An 18,222-nucleotide genomic window follows, 5' to 3' on the forward strand; every position below is an offset into this window, starting at 1 on the left:
TATGACACTTTTTTCAGCAGACCTGATACAGTTTCAGATGCTGTTGGGTTTTGGTTGTAGAAATATACTGTGTTACTGTTTATATATCTTAACTATTGTTTCTTCCAACCATGGCATTCTACCTTTCAACCAGTTTCTGGTTTTAGTTGGAAATGGTCTGGCCATGATTAGTATTATGTTTTAGATGGCATAATGTCTTCCTTACTGCAGACTTGATGTACAATTCCAGATGATTCTGGGTTCTGGTTGAAGCACTCTGTTAAGTCATAAGGCTGAGATGATCCTTTACCCAAACATCCTTTGGATTGTGCATTTCTGGCTGGTCAGCTAAATAAGTTCTTACATGTGCGCTGGCCAGTATTGTTTTACCCCCTGGTGGCACAATGGTATATCTGCGGATTTACAACGCTAAAAACCGGGTTTCGATACCCGTGGTGGACAGAGCACAGATAGCTCATTGTGTAGTTTTGTGCTTAATTCAAAACAAGAACAGTTTTTGTCCTACTGTGGACTGGATGACGAATACCTGTTGCTTTGACTGGAGAATCACTTCAAGTTTGCAATCTCTTTTCCTGTTGACTGCTGGATGTCAGTTTCCAGCATTGTGTTTACAAATGGTGAAAAACTTTGGAATGGAAAATTGATTTTCCTATCAGTTTGTGTTTTGAGGCAAAGAGGTAGGTAATCTTCTACCTACCTTGATTCTGATGTACAATTCCAGATAGCCCTTGGTTTTGGATGAGGTTGAACTGCTATTACTGTCTGTTGTGCCCCAACCACACAACACCCTGATCATTCTATTGTGGGATTCCTTCATGTTTTTCCACCTTTTATTTTCATGCTATTGTCAAGAAAGAGTGAAGAGCATACCTGGATCAGATGTGGTGAGTTCATCTGCTGAAATGTGATGTTTTTTCTTTTGGTTCCACACCTTCCAATTTCAGTTTGAGCACTTCTTAAAGGGAGGATCTTTTTTTTTATTGGCTCTCTACCAGTTTGGTGTGAGATTCTTGCTATTCTTGGTAGGTAACATATATTAAAAGTTAGCATTTTCCTACACTGAAAATGTATTTTAATAGATACTTACCTTTCTTATGACTTACATTTCCCACTCAGTTCCCCACTTGTGATAATATGTGATGTAGGTCATCTGACCATTTATAAAGTGATTAATGAGTGCAGATGTGAAGAGGGCACTGTTTACAATACGGGTGGTGGTGTCTCTTTGGTGGAGAGTAACTGCATGATAATTTACATGTAAATTTGCAGAAGCAGGAGTTAAAATGTTAGTGGCATTAAAAATATACATTGATAGAGGGTAGCAATAGGCAAAGAAAGGTATTTTGTGAGGGGAGGTAAGTATCTGTTGAAAGCACATTTTTGGTGTAAAAAAATGCAACCTCATGTCTGTATATCTTGGATGTTTGCATGTACAAAGTCCATCTGTTACAATGATGGATAAATCAGGGAAGATCAAAGTATTTGATACTCTAATTAGTGGAGTTAATATCAGAAATTTGAACTTAATATACTTTTATTTTCTGATGGTTAAAATCAAGTAGTGTTTGAAAATTTGAAGTCATATGCATTTTGTGCTCATGTACAGAAGAACAATATACTAATATTACAAAAACATACAAAATGTATAAGTATTCATAAGTGTTTGAAATAAGTAAGCTTACCAATATTTCTTATGGATAATCTGTATTTGTTATGAGAGTAATTTGTAATGCAAACGTCATATATTTTTCTGATGTTATTGAATCCTCATTGTGTTCCTTTTTGTTCACACAATTACAAGAATATTGAGCCTTTGGGAGTGAAACATTTTCATGAGTTATTAGTTAAACAATTCAGAGCCAGTATTTGAAATAACTTTCACTTTAATTTTTTCTCTTTAGGGCAGATGGAAACATTACCTTTTAATGAAGAAACCTTTAGAAATGACATGAATAACATGAAAGTAAGTCTTGTAATATTTCTACATTATTACATTTTAATTTTCAAATTTATACTTGGGTTATTGGGAAACCACTCCACGGATCTGCTCAGAGTGATTACTTCCTGAGGTTATCTGAATTATATGCAGAATTACATGTGGTACTTGAGATATTAAAAGTTCTTTATAAGTGATAGCTAGCTACCTAACCATTTAGCTGAATTTTATAGCACTTTCTTTACTCTTGAGACTCTGGGTTTGATCCTGTTTGAAGAAGATGCACCAAGAGGATTACCTAAAACAAATTAATACTTTGCTAGTTCTCATCCTATGAGAGAGCAAGAATGTAGTAGTTTGAGTTGTTAAAAAGTGCCATAATAACAGTAAATATCAGGTTAATTCTTTAGTTCAGGCAATATAGTCTGGTGTGTAATAGATTCTGGATTAAATTCTTGTCATGAAGAAGCAAAAGTTTGATTACTATGTATGCACATGTTTTGAACAAGGAAAAGTAATGACATACCAACTGTGATGTTGAAGAAAATTGTAATTCTACAGCTCAGTGTAGTACTTTTTGCTTACTGACTGTTTGAAGTCCATTCCTTCATGTGGTAGGAACTGTTTTAAAGATGTTAGTATGTCAAAACTATTTGTGAAGACAAACATCAAAGAGAAGAATTCATCTGTAAGGCTGTTTTGATCATAGGATTTAAGATAATGTTGGGCAGTACATATAATTATTGTAATTAGAGTTAAAGAAAGCTGTCAATATTATGATGTTTTAGTTTATATGAGTAAAAATACAATTTTAATATATAGGAAATGCAGCTGTTATATTGTGATATATTCAGGTAAAACTGAATTAACCTTAATGCAGTGGGTTTATAAAGCTTCACCACATGGATGTTATTTTATGTCTCCTATTAGTACGTTTATAGTCTGCATTTCCATGTATCTTATAAAGTACTTTGCATTAAGACAGTGTTAAGAAAATATTTAGGATTCTGTGTTCTTCACTAAATATTTTAATTTGTACAATATTCCATCATACCCAAATAAAACAATGGATATGCTATGTTTTTATTTGTCAGCTAAGTTTGTAACTTTCATTTACTACTGATAACTTAACCTACTCATAAGCATTTTAATTCAGTCTATCTGAAATTACTTGCACAACTTTAGACATTTATCCCTTGAATAAGTTTTGTTATGGAGAATCTGGAAGCAATTACCACCACAGTATATTGTGTTGTGGAAAAAGTAGATATACTTATTTTTATAGTAAATTATGTTTTATACAGTCTAAGGAAAGCATAGAACAACACATGTCATGGATAATGTACTTACCTTTCAGTCATCATAGTAGTTGGTTGTAGAGAATCTATAGTTTTACAGAGAATTACAGTTGTTATTAGTAAAATGTTTGTTGTGAAGAATACCTTTGAAATATTATAAATGCTTTAGTGATTTGAGAGACAGTTAACTCTAATAATTTGTTTTGCAGTAAGTTGTCTTTCTTTAATAGATTGTTTAGTCTGAGTATTGATGACGAAATTTAGTTGAATGGATGGTAACTATCTGTTTGTAGAAACACAAGCATAGAGGACAACATGTTGAATGTTTTTTTTATCTTCAGGTCTATTTTTTCCAAGTTTATTTTGTGCCCAGTTCACATGGTGTGCTCTGCAATTGGTGAATTATGTATTTTTGTGAGTGTTGTACTATCTTTATGTTTGTTTATTCTTGTTGTAAGTTTTTTCCCATTACTTCAATGTATGTTTTGTTGTAAGAACTTGGAATTTCATAAATGATGTTTTTTGTGTATCTCATTGGTAGGTTTCTCCTTGTTTTTCACAAGAATGGATATTAATGTCCTGTAAGATTTCCAACAGATGTATATGTTGAATTTCTTAGCAATGTATTTGAATTTTTTACTGAACTTTTGCAGGTAAGTAGTAGTAGTGGTAGTTTTCTTCCTCATGTTTTTTTTCAGTTGTGGTCATTTTCAGGGAGTTTTGAAGAAGGAGGAGGTGTGCTCATTTTATTTAAAGCACTCTATTGTCTTTTGGTTTTATGTTTAAATGATGTCTTATTGCAGTTTGTTTCTGCTCTCTTTATTAGGCATTGGATTATACTGTGCTTTATCAAGGTTGGAAGTGTAGGTATGTTTATGTGTGTTGCTTTTCTATATACAGCTGTGGTGACTTTTCTGTCTTGTCTGTTGATGAGTATGTAATGAAATAGTAGGCTGTTTTATAACACTGTTTTCCTGGTGAAGTGTATTAAGATGTCCTAGAAAGGCTGGCAAGTTTTCATAACCATAGTGTCAGTTATAACATACACTTCACAGTCTACCAGAATTCTATAAAGATTGACAACACCATACACACTGAGCTGAATGGGAAAGGTGGAAGACTTTTGAAATATTGTCCTCTATGTTTGTGTTTCTACAGCAGGCACTTGCCATCAATTCAATTAAATTTCACCAGTAAGTAATAATAAAGCTAAAGGTAAAGATCTATTGTAAAATATTTAAAGGTATTTCTAACTGCATTCTGATTAAAGGTTGCAAACAGTTTTTAAACAGTTGATATTGAAGTATTAAGTTGTAGGTAACATAGGAAAAGATATTATTTTAAACTCTATTGTCAGTTGTAGAATATTGACAACAGGTAACAACTATCATTGTAATGACTACTGTACAGTATAAAATACTAACCACAGGTGATATGAAGGCTATCATTGTAATTACTATTGTAGGGTGTAAATTATTGATTGAATATAATATGAGGAAAAGCTATCACTACAGTGGTTGCTGTGGGGTGTGAAATGCTGTCTGTATATAACAGAGTGAAAGCTATTACTATAATAACTACTGTAAACTGTAAAATATTGACTGTAGATAACTTGAGTATTTGTAATTGTTTGGCATGGTTCTCATATTTTTTTGAAGAATAATACAAATATTTTTAATAGTTGTTTTTTATGATTTCAGGATGTTGCTGAAAACCTTAAGATGGCTGTTTCTAATGTTTTTAGTAAAGATGCCCAGAAGTTGTACAAATATGTTGTTTTAGCATCCGATGAGGCAAAAACATTAAAAAGTTTAACAGGTTTGAATTTTCCATTTTTATTTAAAATTAAGATAATATGATAACTTGTTTTCTCACTGCTTGATTCATCAAACTGTGCTTCACTTTATTTTCTGTTCATTATCTATTGTAATTTCTTGACACAGACGTATGAAGGTTTCTTTAAATGTGTCTAATCCACTTGTTTATATAACCTTACTGCATTTGCTGTTTGAGTAAACCACTTATCTGCATAAAATGTGACCTTCTTTCAGTTTTCAAAGATACTAAACAACAAATCTTTTAGATATTGCTGGTTGGATGACACGTTTGTCTGTATATAGTGAAACCTGTTCTATTTTGTAAAGGTACTGGAGAACAAGGTTTCAAACATTGCTGGTTAAGGTTTTGCATTTGTTTATGTTTGTTGTTTCTTTATTTAGTATTTGGGTGTTTTCTATGGAAACAGACATAAATAAATGCAAAATTAAAGAAGCCTTACTTATACAACAACTCAGGCCCAAAATAAACCTATACAAAGGAACACCTTTATACCTATATTAATAAATATAATCAAACATCTAAGCACGCCCTCTACATTCCTACACAACCCCCTTTAAACATGTGGTCAGCTATTGGTCTGTTACCTCTTTCTTTCTTTGTAAACCTAACGATGACCAAAGAAGGTCGAAACGTTGTTCGCTCCTCCACATAAAAATTTTCTCAACCCAAACTAGCTGTTTTTACATGTATATTTAACTTAACATATGTTGTGTAAACTGCACGTATCAAAACAACTGATAAATTTAAAACAGTATTATATTAACATAAGAGAGGAAAATATGTAATATGCTTAAATACCATATCTGCATAATATTCAACCTTATTTTAGTTTGGAAATCTAATGGGAAGAAAAGTCACTGTGTCTTGGAATTCTCAGAGACTAAATGTTTCTCTTGTACATAAACAAATAAAAATTAAACCAGTAAAATGTTGTACATCACAATACTTGACTTAATATTTTTTTAATACCTTTATGCTTTTCTTGTTTCAGAAGTTTTATTGAGGATTCTTGGTTCCCAATATAGCTAGTTATAACAAATAGAAAGGATAATACTTATTAAATGGTTGAATAATAAGACTTTCATATTACTATGTTTCAATGGGCAATTTGAATTTTTAGTTGTTTTTTTTAATGCCTAAATATACAATATTTTTAGTCATGTTTGGTTTACTTACACTTTTAATATGCTCTATAGAGGTCTTGAGAAAATGTTTTTACAGTGCTTTGTTGGATTTTAATGGATTTGGTGAGTGATTTGTATGTTTTTTTTATGGTTACTTTAATCTCATAATTTTCTGCTATCAGTTTTTGTTACTAGTAACTGCCATTTAGGCTGAATTTGAAAAAAACTTGATAATACAAAACAAATTGTTTTTGTTGTTTGCTGTGCAGAGTGCTTGTTTATTTAGTAACAGTGACAAAGTTAATTATTTGCATTAAAAAAAGACGTTTCAGAAATGTTACTTGTGTCTGCACCACTAATAGCTATTACCTCACATGTAACTGTCATGGAATTTTTTGTGCATGCCATAAGTGTCAGACTCCCCTACATCTGTCTACATGTACCTCTATTTAATTTGTTTTTCTGAGTGTCTTCTATTTATTCCTTTGCTCTGTTTTGATGTGGTTTCTCTGTGAAATTTCCTCACTTTGGATGCTTTCCTTTTTAGTGTCCATCTCCCTTCTTATTCTCTTCTTGACCTAAGTCTTGCCTCTCTTCTCACTGCACCAGTATGTGGGGATGTTCTTGATTCATTGGCATCCTGATGTGGGGCTGCTCATGAATGGTCTTTCTTCAGTTCTTTAACCCATAGATTTTTCATTTATACCTGCATTACTGATCTACCACATTTTCTTTGTGACACTATCAGGTGTGCATGGTTCATTTTATATATACTGTTAAAAAAGAAAAAAAGAGAAAAAACAAGGGGGCAGGTCACATCAAAACAAACAAATAAAACCTCCAAATTCCCATACAACAAGTGGAACAAAATACTACATTAATTATGTGTGGTGTCATTGGATTCTTTCAAATGGCTGTCATTGACTCTTTATGAATACTTACTAGAAACCACTTTACGTGAGAGGAGTGCAAAAATTGTGAAACCCTCCTTTGCTTAATGCCTCTCTTTGAGATGAGATTTTCTGTCAGACTGTTTCAGAGGTGTATCTATATAACTGACCCATCCATTTCTGCAGAACAACCACAGTAAGATAAAAATTAAAATGCACACCTATACTTGTAGTTCTGTCCTTACAATTGGCTTATGCTTTCTATCTTTAGTCATAGTAAACCATTGCACTATTGGTTGGTACCCAATTCCAAATTATTGAATCTGAGAACAATGGTTCACACAATCTCTCTGATGTTCTGACTGATTGGGAGCTTAAGAGAGGCCATTTGGAAAATGTAACAATGCAAAATGTTTAATCCCAGTAAATTTTGTAACTGACAAAAAAAAGTTACAATTTATATAATTACTAAAACATTTGAGATTCATACTTATGAAACTCTGTACAATGATTTTTGAAAAGCAATGGAGATGACAACATAAGCTGCAATAATTTCTTAAATTTTTAATGAGAGTGTGGTTTGTAGCATCAGATGATTTAAAGTTAGTACTAATTATTTACTTTGGATTTATAATGGTCTCAACATGATTAAAACCATATATTATTATAATGGTATTGTGGCAATTTGCATCAGTTGTAGGTTCTTCAGATTTTTTGTGGTCAGTAAGAGCGTGTATTGTTTTCTGAGTGTAATTAAACATATTGTATATAATACTAGCTGCAGTTTACTAAGTTTGAATGATGAGAATAGAGTATTCTTTGTTTAGGAATGGTGCAAAAGTTTTGGATGAAGTAATTCTTTTATTAAAACAATTAACTATAAAATTTCTAAATTGATATAAATGATCTTACCACTTTGATTTCAAGATAATCTCTACATATTAACTGTACAGCAGATACTGAACAGACTGAACAATGTAATGACAAGATAACCAAGACTAAAACTCTTGAGGAAATTGCAATTCTTCATAATCTTTCATCGTGCTGTCAAAAGGTATATTATTTTATCTGTTGCAATTAGTTTTATGAAAAAATAATATTAAGTAAAGTTACCTTGTAATTTAAAACATTTAGAAGGTGTTTGAAATTAAAACTTGTATCTTTTAAAGTATGTTCAAATAGTTTGGAAAGTTTTTTTTCTTGGCTTTTTGATACAAATGAAATATCATTTTATTGTGGGTAGTCTTTCTGTTAAATTATCTTACTTTTTATTATTATAAATTGTTATCATTACATATTTAGTTCCTAAAAAAACACCTGGTTGGCTTAGCACAGGTAACACATTACTACACAGCTGATAAAAATAAGTTAGATTTCAATACACTTGGATATTAGCTTTCCTCTATTTTGTGATACCCTATATATAAACTTGTGTTTTAATGTGATATAGCTATGCTTTGATATGGAAATGAGCAGGTGATGACCCTCCACTAATAATGGTGTGACACCCTTCTAGCACAGCTTGCTTACTTTTGTACTCATTGTTTACTCGTTATTTCTTCATTTCGCACTGGCATGTGCACGTGTGTAATTTTGTAGGTCGTGTCAATGATCAGTATTTCAGTTTTTGACAACTGTTTGTTTGTAATCTATACTTAGTTTGTGGAAGGTTTTCTTTCTTCTTCCTTTCCACATTTGGAACTCACAAGTTCATGTCAATCTTACTTTATCTTATCTGCTCATAGGGCTCCTTGGTGGGTGGGGACAGTGGGCATTGAAATGTATTCCCTTTATTATGGATATCCCCATCCATGAAAAAAAATAAAATGAAAAAATTGAGGAAAAGCAGATTATCAGAAAACGACCATGCATGAACGACCCTGTTGTACAGTGACCTTTACAGTCAGATTCTGTACCTTGATTTCTAATCATGATTTCCTTATCCAAATAATCCTTAGGGCAAATGTCTCCATTTCTTATTTCAAATGGATTAGAGGGGCTTGCTGACTCCCCTAAGTCAGAAAGGAAGTTACAATCTGAAGACATTTTGGTGAAAACAATTTGACAATATATGAAATTCCTCCTGAATTCAAAGAGTATTGGGGATATACCTGTCGAGGTTACTTCTTATGAAACATTGAATTCTTGCAAAGGAATTATGGTTGGGAGGGATCTAAAGAACATTTCCATGTTGGAGATACTTGGTGGTTTCTCCAGCCAAGGCGTTTTTGTGGTGCACCAAATATCCATTCATAAAGATGTAATAATGCTACCTACAAAGGTAATTATTTTGACATTCACATCACCACTATAAAAGCAGGATACTTAAATTGTAAGGTTAGGCCATATGTTCCAAACCCTCTCCAATGTTTTCAGTACAAGATATTTGGATATTAAAAGACCTCTTGTCATGGATATTTAACATGTGCTTGTTGAGGTGGCAAAGAACATGACACTTATGAATGTAGCGGCTCACACCCATTGTATTTTCATTTTTACCCAAAGTAGGTGGAAGAGAAAGAGGTACAATGTTTGAAGATTGTAAATAATATCTCTTATTCAGAGGCTTGGAAATTATTGTCCCCCACTCAATCTTGGTCATATGCTGCTGTACTCCATTCCACTGCTACAGCCCCTCGGTGTGGATTCCTGTACGTGGTGAGGGGACCTCCCAGGGAAGGTTCTGTTCTTTCAGTTTACCTCCTCTATGATCTAAACATCTATCCACGTATTTGTAGTGCGTGGCAACCTGTGAAGGGAGAAGAGGAACCTGGTGGTTGAGGGATCCAACCCGAACACACCACTTTGGCTTGTTCACTTGGGTTAGGGTCAACCAAGAACCAGTGTTGGATGTTCTCATCAGGTGTTGTGGACATTATATCTGATGCTGTTGTTTCTTGCTCACGAAACCCTGGCGTTGCTGCAGTGTTCTTGTTTGACACTGTACTGAATCCCCTTGTAGGGCTCCATGGTGGGTGGGGTCAGTGGGCACCGAAATTTCCCTCATTATTATGGATACTCCAATTAAAAATCGTAATAAAATAGTGAAAAAAACAGTCTATAGGTAAATGACCACGTCTTGAAGATTCTGAGCAGCAATCCTCACCATCTGTACCACCTGTTGTACCTTATTTTCTTATATTGCATTCACTTTCAGACAAACCTTTAGGTTAAATGTCTCCCTTTTTCATTCAGAAGGGACTAGAGGAACTTGCTAGCTCTCAAAGTCAGTAAAGAAGCTTTGATCTGTTGACATATTGGTGAAAACATCCACATCTCAAACAATGAACTCCTCTTGCATTTAAAGGCCATTGGGGATATACCTATTGAGGTTACACCTCATGCTACTTTGAATTCATTATGAGGAGTTATTGCTGAGAGGGCTTTGAAGAACATCCCACAGTCAGAGATTCTTGCTGGTTTCTCCACCCAAGGAGTTTCTGCAACGAGGCATATACCCACTCGCAAAGATGGAATTATGGTGCCGACCAATATCCTCATTCTCACATTTACGTCACCACATCTGCCTGCCACCATCAAGGCAGGTTATTGTAATTGTAGGGTATGACCATACATTCCAAACCCTCTCTGATGTTTTCAATGTCAACGGTTCGTTAACTCGAAGATGCCTTGTCGTGGTTCCTTTATGTGTACTCGTTGCAGCGGCAAGTACTGTGATGCCTATGAGTGGGAATCAGACCCTCATTGCATCAGTTGCAATGGCTCTCACCCATCCTACTTTTGTTCTTGCCCTAAATGGTTGGAATAAAAAGAGGTGCAGTGTTTAAAAATGATTCATAACATTACTTATCCTTAGGCTCGAAAATTGCTGTCCACCACCTCATTTCGGACGTATGCCGCTGCACTTCATTCCACTATGACAGTGGGAGGGCAGACAGATCTCTCTGTGCCTCCAAAAGAATCATTCTGAAACCAAATGAAAACTCTTTTGACCTCCATGGTTAAAAAAGTTGATGAATCAACTTCAACACCTATCTCTGTCCTTATAATTCATTCCAACAAACCCCAAGATCCACATCCTTTGGTTGCAGGTACAGGCATTGTCTCAGATACATCTTCTTCTCCCATCCCAAGGTGCAAAACAATCATTTGTTCACATTCTCAGTCACTGGAATCCCCTTCCAACAGCAAAGACCTGCCCAATAAACCCAGGGCAAGATACATGGAGGTCGATAGACCTTCATCAAATAAGGACAGTAAGGGAAAAAAGATGAGGTCGTAAACAGAAGGGCTCTTCACTCTGTTCTCCTATACATGAGTTAAAGTGGTCTGGTTGATACAGTGGAACTGTCAAAGTTTACATTCTAATCTGAATGACATCAAAGCACTAATTGATTCTTACCATCCTGTATGTCTTTACTTACAGGAAACATTTCTGAAACCTGTGATGTAGTCACCTTTCGGCAGTTTTCTTTATACAGAAATGACAGGCTATGTGATGGATGAGTGCATGGAGGGGTGGCACTGTTGGTTGATCAGCATGTGCCCACCCTATTTTTGCTACTCGACAAACCCTTGGAGGCCGTAGCCATCCGTGTTTCCTTTGGTCATAACATCACTCTTTGTTCTCTCTGTCTGTCACCTGGAGAGACATGATCAATCAAACATTGATGCTCTCATTAAACAGTTGCTGTCTCCCTTTTTAATCATGGAATACTTTAATGGACATCATCCTGTCTGAGAAGTGTTGATATCGATAGGAGGGGTTTCTCTGTAGAGTGTATGCTCTCTGATCACAACCTTTCTCTTTTCAATACTGGTTCTTTACTTATTTCCATGCAGTCCTCTACTGCTATTGATCTTTGAATTTACTCCCCTTCACTGTTCTCCCATTTTTCATGGAGGGTTGACAATAATCCATGAGGCGGTGATCATTTTCCTAAAACTTGAGAGAGACTGGCTGTGGTCAATGCCACCAGACTTGCATGCTTCGGTGGAAGCTGGATCAGGCAAACTGGCCCTCTTCCACTGCTCTCGCAGAACTTGATCCAGCCATTGTCTGTAAGCCATCAATAGATGACTGTGTAGCAGCAGTAACTGACTGTATTATACAAGCAGCTGCTCAATGTATTCGTAAAACCTCAACACGTTTTTCACCATATCCTCGTTCGTGGTGGAATTCTGCCTGCCACATGGCACAGTAGGCTCAAAAACCAGCCTGGGATACTTTTCATAGGTATCTCACACTCTTGAACCACATCATTTTCCAGCAAGCCTGTGCACGTACTTGATTGGTAAGACATCATAGCCAGAAGGAATCTTGGATTAAGTTCACAACCAGTATATCTTTTATCACTGGTTCCAAGGTCATATGGGACAAGAATTGAAAGGTCAGTGGGCAATATAACTCTGTCCCCCTCTTAATCTTGCTCTCTAAAGGCCAGGAAGTAGCTGATACCTGGTGCATCTCCGATACTCTAGGTGAAAGCTTTTGCCAGGTATCTAACACTTCTGCTTCTTCTTCCACCTTCTTAGCCATTAAGACTTGAGCAGAGCAATCATCTCTTTCCTTTCGAGCTGATTGTTTCTATGACTGTAATCGTTCCTTTTCACTGATGGAAGTTGAACTGGCCCTTCATCTGTCTGGCAGTACATTGGTTGGACCTAATGACATACACTATGACGTGTTGTGCCATCTATCTCCTGTTTCTCTTTCTATTCTTCTGATTGTTTTTAACCAGATCTCACAGGATAATGTTTTTCCTGATGCCTGGTGCCAGGCTATTGTCCTACTTTTCTCCAAGCCTGGGAAGGATTCCAAGATTCCTTGAAACTACCATCCAATTGCTTTGACGAGCTGCCTCTGTAAGACTTTAGAGAGGATGGTTAATGCTTGTCTTGTTTGTTTCCTCGAATCAAACAACCTCCTCTTGCCCACCCAGTGTGGATTCTGACGACAGCACTCTACCATGGACCACCTGATTCGACTTGAAATGTCAATCAGAAAAGCCGTTCTCAAATGACATCTTGTATCAATATATTTTGACATTGAGAAGGCTTATGATGCAACATGGAAGTATGGCATTTTGTGAGACCTCCATATGTATGGGTTACATGGCCATTTGCCTATTTTTATTAAAAAATTTTTAATGGGCAGAAGATTCCAATTTTGTGTGGGTTCGACACTTTACCATTTTTTTCTGCAGGAACTTGGAGTCCCTCAGGGTTGTGTTTTGAGTGTCACACTTTTCAGTATAAAAATTAATGCCATCACTAAACAACTCCTCACTGTTGAAAACAGACTTTATGTCGGCAACTTTCACATCTCATGTTAGTCGTCGAACATGAGGTATATTGAACGGCAACTACAGACTGCCCTCAATTGTTTACTGAAGTGGGCCACAGCAAATGGCTTTAACTTCTCTTTCTCTAAAACTGGTTGCATGCACTTTTGCTGCCAATGGAGTATTCATTCTGATCCTGAACTTTGTATCAGTGAAATTGTGCTGTTTGTGGTTCCTGAGATTAAGTTCTTGGGGCATATATTTGACCATAAGCTGACCTTTATACCACACATCAAGCAGCTATGGGTCAAATGTACAAGAGCACTGAACATTCTCCATGTCCTCTCTTACACCACTTGGGGAGCAGATCGACGTTCTATGCCAAAGATATATCATGCTCTTATTTGATCGAAACTCAACTATGGATCACTGGTCTATGGCTCTGCCAGACCATCGGCTTTAAAGATGCTAGACCCTATTCATCATCAAGGACTTCGGCTCTGCACTGGGGCTTTCCACACTTCCTCACTTTAGAGCTTATTCATAGAGTCTCATCAACCTTATTTGCACCTCTGCCATTTGCAGCTGTGTTTAATATATCCTTTGAAACTTCATTTTTTATCAAAGCATCCCACATGGGGTTGTGTTTTCCTTCCTTAGTGGGCCTTGCTTTTTCAGAACAGATGGTCTGCTATTGCTCCTTTTAGCATTCATATCCAGGTGCAGCTGGATTAATTGGGCCTGTCCTTGGATAACATTGCTATATCCACTGGTTAGCCCATCCCACCATGGCTTCTTACAGTTCCCAAATGTGACCTATCTTTGGGTCATCTGAGAAAAGTAGACACTCCTGATTGGAAATACTGTCTGCTAATTGCTGAACATCTTTCAAACCATCCTTCCATTCCTGTTTATACAGGTGGTTTGAAATCAGGTGACTGTGTGGGCTCTGCCATGGTTTGTTATGGTTTGGTGGTTGTGTGCAGAATCCCCTCTACAGCTTCTGTGTTCACTGCTAAACTGTACACCATTTCTCTTGCCCTGGATCACATAGAAGCTAAGCAGTACTCAAACTGCACTATTTATACCAATTTGCTTAGTTTTTTACTGGCCTGGAATCACTTCATGTTGGTTCACACTCTGTTTTTGTAGATATTCAAAACCGACTGACCCATTTCTCTTTAACATGTACTTCTATCCAGGTTTTCTGGATTCCAGTCCACTTTGGTATTCACGGGAATGAGCTCGCTGACACTGCAGCTAAGTCTATCTGCTGTGGCACTCTCACTGCTGTGCCTGTCCAATGCATGGACTATGGTCCTGTATTCAATGCTTAGATTCGTGCCAGCTGGCTGTCGACTTGGAGTGAGTGACATGAAAACAAGCTTTACTAACTGAAACCCTATATTGGACTTTGGCCATCTTGCTTCTGTAAGGTTTGGAAAGAGGAAGTTGTTCTAACTAGACTACGCATTGGTCACAGTTTTTTAACTCATAGTTTTCTTTCATCTTGTCACCCTTTGTAAGCCATCAGTTGGTGACAACAGTAACTGACTGTACTCTCCATGCAGGTGTTCAATTTATTTCTAAAATGTTGATACATTTTCCACAGTATCCTCATTCATGGTGTAATCCTGCCTGCCACATGGCACAAATGGGCCTGGAATATCTTTCATAGGTGTCCCTCACTTTCAAACCTGTATCACTTTTCAACGGGCCTATGCACATGCTCAGCAGGTAAAGCCAGAAGGAATCTTGAATTAAATTCGCCACCAGTTGCAAAGTCATATGGGACAAGACTAGGAAGGTCGGTGGGCAGTATAATTCTGTTCCTCTTTTGATCTTGCTCTCTGATGGCTAGGAAGTTATTTATGCCCAGAGCATTGCCAATACTCTTGGCAAAAGCTTTAGCCAAGTATTTAGTACTTTTGCTTCATCCTCCACATTTTCAACCTTCAAGACTTGGGCATAGAGATCACTTCTTTCCTTTTGGGTTGATTGTGTCTTTGACTGTAATTGCTCCTTTACACTGGTGGAACTCAAGCTTGCTCTTTATCAGTCTGGCAGTATGTTGGTTGGACCTGATCATATACACTTCAAGATGCTGTGCCATCTTTCCCCTGCTTCTGTTGCTATTCTTCTGGTTGTTTTTTAACTAGATCTGGCAGGAGAATGTTTTCCTGATGCTTGGCACCAGTCTATTGTCCTACCTTTCTCTAAACCTGGGAAGGATCCCAAGATTCCTTTTAAACTACTGTCCAGTTACTTTGATTTGTCTATGTAAGACTGTAGAGGGGATGGTTAATGCTCATCTTGTCTGGTTTCGTGAATCAAACCATCTCCTCTTTCCCACCCAGTGTGTGTTCCAACAAGAGCATTCCACCATGGACCACCAGATTTGACTTGAAATGTTGATCAAAGAAGCCTTTCTCATGTGACAACATCTTATGTCAACATTCTTTGATCTTGAGAAGGCTAACGTTAGTACGTGGAGATGTGGTATTTTGCGAGGCATCCACTTGTATGGATTGTGTGGCCATTTGCCCATTTTTATTAAAAATTTTTTAACAGGCAGGTGATTCAAAGTTCCTGTGGGTTTGACACTTTCTTCTTCTTTTACAGGTACTTGGAGTTCCTCAGGGCAGTCTTGAATGTCACACTTTTCAGTATAAAAGTTAATACCATCACTGCACTACGCATTTTTATTGTTGCAAACTGGCTGTGTGTCGATGACTTCCACATCTTGTGTCAGTTGTGAAACATGAAGCTTATTGAGTGGCAACTACAAACTGCCCTCAATCATTTACTGAAGTGGACCACAGCAAATGGTTTTAATTTTTCTCTCTTTAAAACCGTTTGCATGCACTTTTGCTGCCAACACGGTATTCATACAGATCCTGAACTCTGTGTCAGTAAAGCTGTGCTTCTCATGGTGTCCCTGAGGCAAAGTTATTCATGTTTATCTTTGACTGTAAACTGACCTTTATACCACACATCAAGCAGCTATAAGTCAAGTGTACCAAGGCGAAGATGCTGAACTTTGTTCATCATCAGGAGGGTCTTCAACTCTGCACAAGAGCTATCTGCACTTCCCCAGTCCAGAATTTGTAACCAGAGCCTCATGAACCTCCTCTACACCTCTGCCATTTGCAACTGTTTTCATTGTATGTTTCAGATTTGTAATCCTTATCACAGCATCCCACCTGGGGTTGTGTTTTCCTTCCTCAGTAGGCCATGCTTTTTCAGAACTGATGACCTGCCATTGTTCCTTTTGGCCTTTGCATCCAGGTGCAGTTGGATGAATTGAACCTGTGCTAGGATGACACTGCTATATCCGCTGGTCAGCCCATTACACTATGGCTTATTACCATCCCCAAGTGCAACCTTTCTTTTTGTCATCTAAGAAAGGTGGAATTCCCAATTGGAAGTACTGTCTTCTATTTGCAGAATCAAACGATCCTTCCATTCCCATTTATACAGATGGTTCAAAATTAAGTGACTCTGTGGGCTCTGCCATGGTTTGTTGTGGTTCAATGGTTGTGCACAGAATCCCCTCTACAATTTCTGTGTTCACTGCTGAATTGTACGCCATTTCTCTTGCCTTGGATCACATAGAAGCTAAGCAGTACTCATTGTGCTATTTATACTGACTCTCTTAGTTTTCTACTGACCCTGTTTTATATTAGTCCTCACCAATATTCAAAATCAGCTGGTCTATTTCTCTGTAACATCTACTTTTGTCCGGTTCTTCTGGATAACAGGCTATGTTGATATTTGCAGCAATGAGCTCGCTGACGTCACGGCTAAGTCTGTTTGCTCTGGTGCTATCACTGCTGTGCCTGTTTCATACATGAACTATGGTCATCTCTGCATCATTTAGCAGTCGACTTGGAGTGAGCAATGAGATAACAAGCTTTTCCAGATAAAACCCTCTATAGGACTTTGGCCATCTTGTTACTGTAAGGATCAGAAGAAGGAAGTTGCCCTGATGAGACTGTGCATTGGTCACAGCTTTTTAGTTCATCATTTTCTTTTATCTTGGACTAACGCACCATTGTGTGATATGTGTGACACTCAAGTCACAGTTGCCTACATTTTACTGTTGTGCTGTCATTACTACTCTCAACGATGGCACCATTTTAGATAATGTGTCCCAAGATTTACCCCTGAAGCTGGACAGTGTCATTGGCAATAGTGACATGTCCATTTTACAGATGTTTTTAGTTTTTGAAGGGCCATGTGCCTTTTTAATGGTATTTAAGCTTTTAATTCAAAAATTGGACTTTTTGTTTTAACATGATTCCTTTTTACAAATTTTAGTAATTATACTTTATTTTTAATTTTTTACAGGTTGTTTGGTGCTGATAGCTTAGTTGTTTTTTGCTATAAAACCCCAATCAACTAACCAATGAAAGCTATCCCTTACTTCTCTGAGGGATTTCAAGTGAATACTTATTCTGTTGTCTTTTATATGTTGGTGTGTTTATCTTCTTCAGCACTGTCTCTCCATATGTGGTTGATTTCTTGTTGATACATATTAGGTGGGGATGCCCTGCTTTTCATATACATTTGTCTTCTTTCCACTTCCATGACCTTAGGCTAGCTTCTCTCCTTTGCCAGTCTGTTTTTTGGGATGATCCCAATTTGTTGAAGTCTCTAGTGGAGGCCATTCACAAGTACTTCAGTGTTTCTTCTCTGATTTTCAGCATTTTACAATCCTTTCCTGCTGCTGTTACTTTTTCATGCCCTCCACTACATTCATACACTGTCACTATCTGTTTTAAATTTGATGGTAACTCTACCTTAGGTTTAGATACTGTAGGGACATGGTTGACTTGATTTGCTTACCTTTGGTATTTGTCCACATCAGATGTTTGGGTCTTTTAGATG

The 18,222-nt window shown here is 36.8% G+C and overlaps 1 protein-coding gene across 7 annotated transcripts in view; it reads left to right on the forward strand.

Annotated features, from left to right (window-relative positions):
* Positions 1-18,222, forward strand: part of LOC143249169 (non-homologous end-joining factor 1-like) — a 45,835-nt gene that overhangs the window by 20,502 nt on the left and 7,111 nt on the right. For 4 of the 7 annotated variants that reach the window (XM_076498621.1, XM_076498618.1, XM_076498620.1 and 1 more), the window contains exons 5-7: positions 1,902-1,963; positions 4,935-5,052; positions 8,041-8,141. In XM_076498621.1, coding sequence (XP_076354736.1) covers positions 1,902-1,963; positions 4,935-5,052; positions 8,041-8,141 — 281 coding nt within the window. Of the gene's footprint in view, positions 1-1,901; positions 1,964-4,934; positions 5,053-8,014; positions 8,142-18,222 lie in introns of all 7 variants that reach the window. The other 3 variants (XR_013027612.1, XM_076498622.1, XM_076498623.1) reach the window with 3 other exon arrangements.

Source organism: Tachypleus tridentatus, chromosome 4 (assembly GCF_004210375.1).
Source record: "Tachypleus tridentatus isolate NWPU-2018 chromosome 4, ASM421037v1, whole genome shotgun sequence".
Classification (NCBI taxonomy): domain Eukaryota; kingdom Metazoa; phylum Arthropoda; class Merostomata; order Xiphosura; family Limulidae; genus Tachypleus; species Tachypleus tridentatus.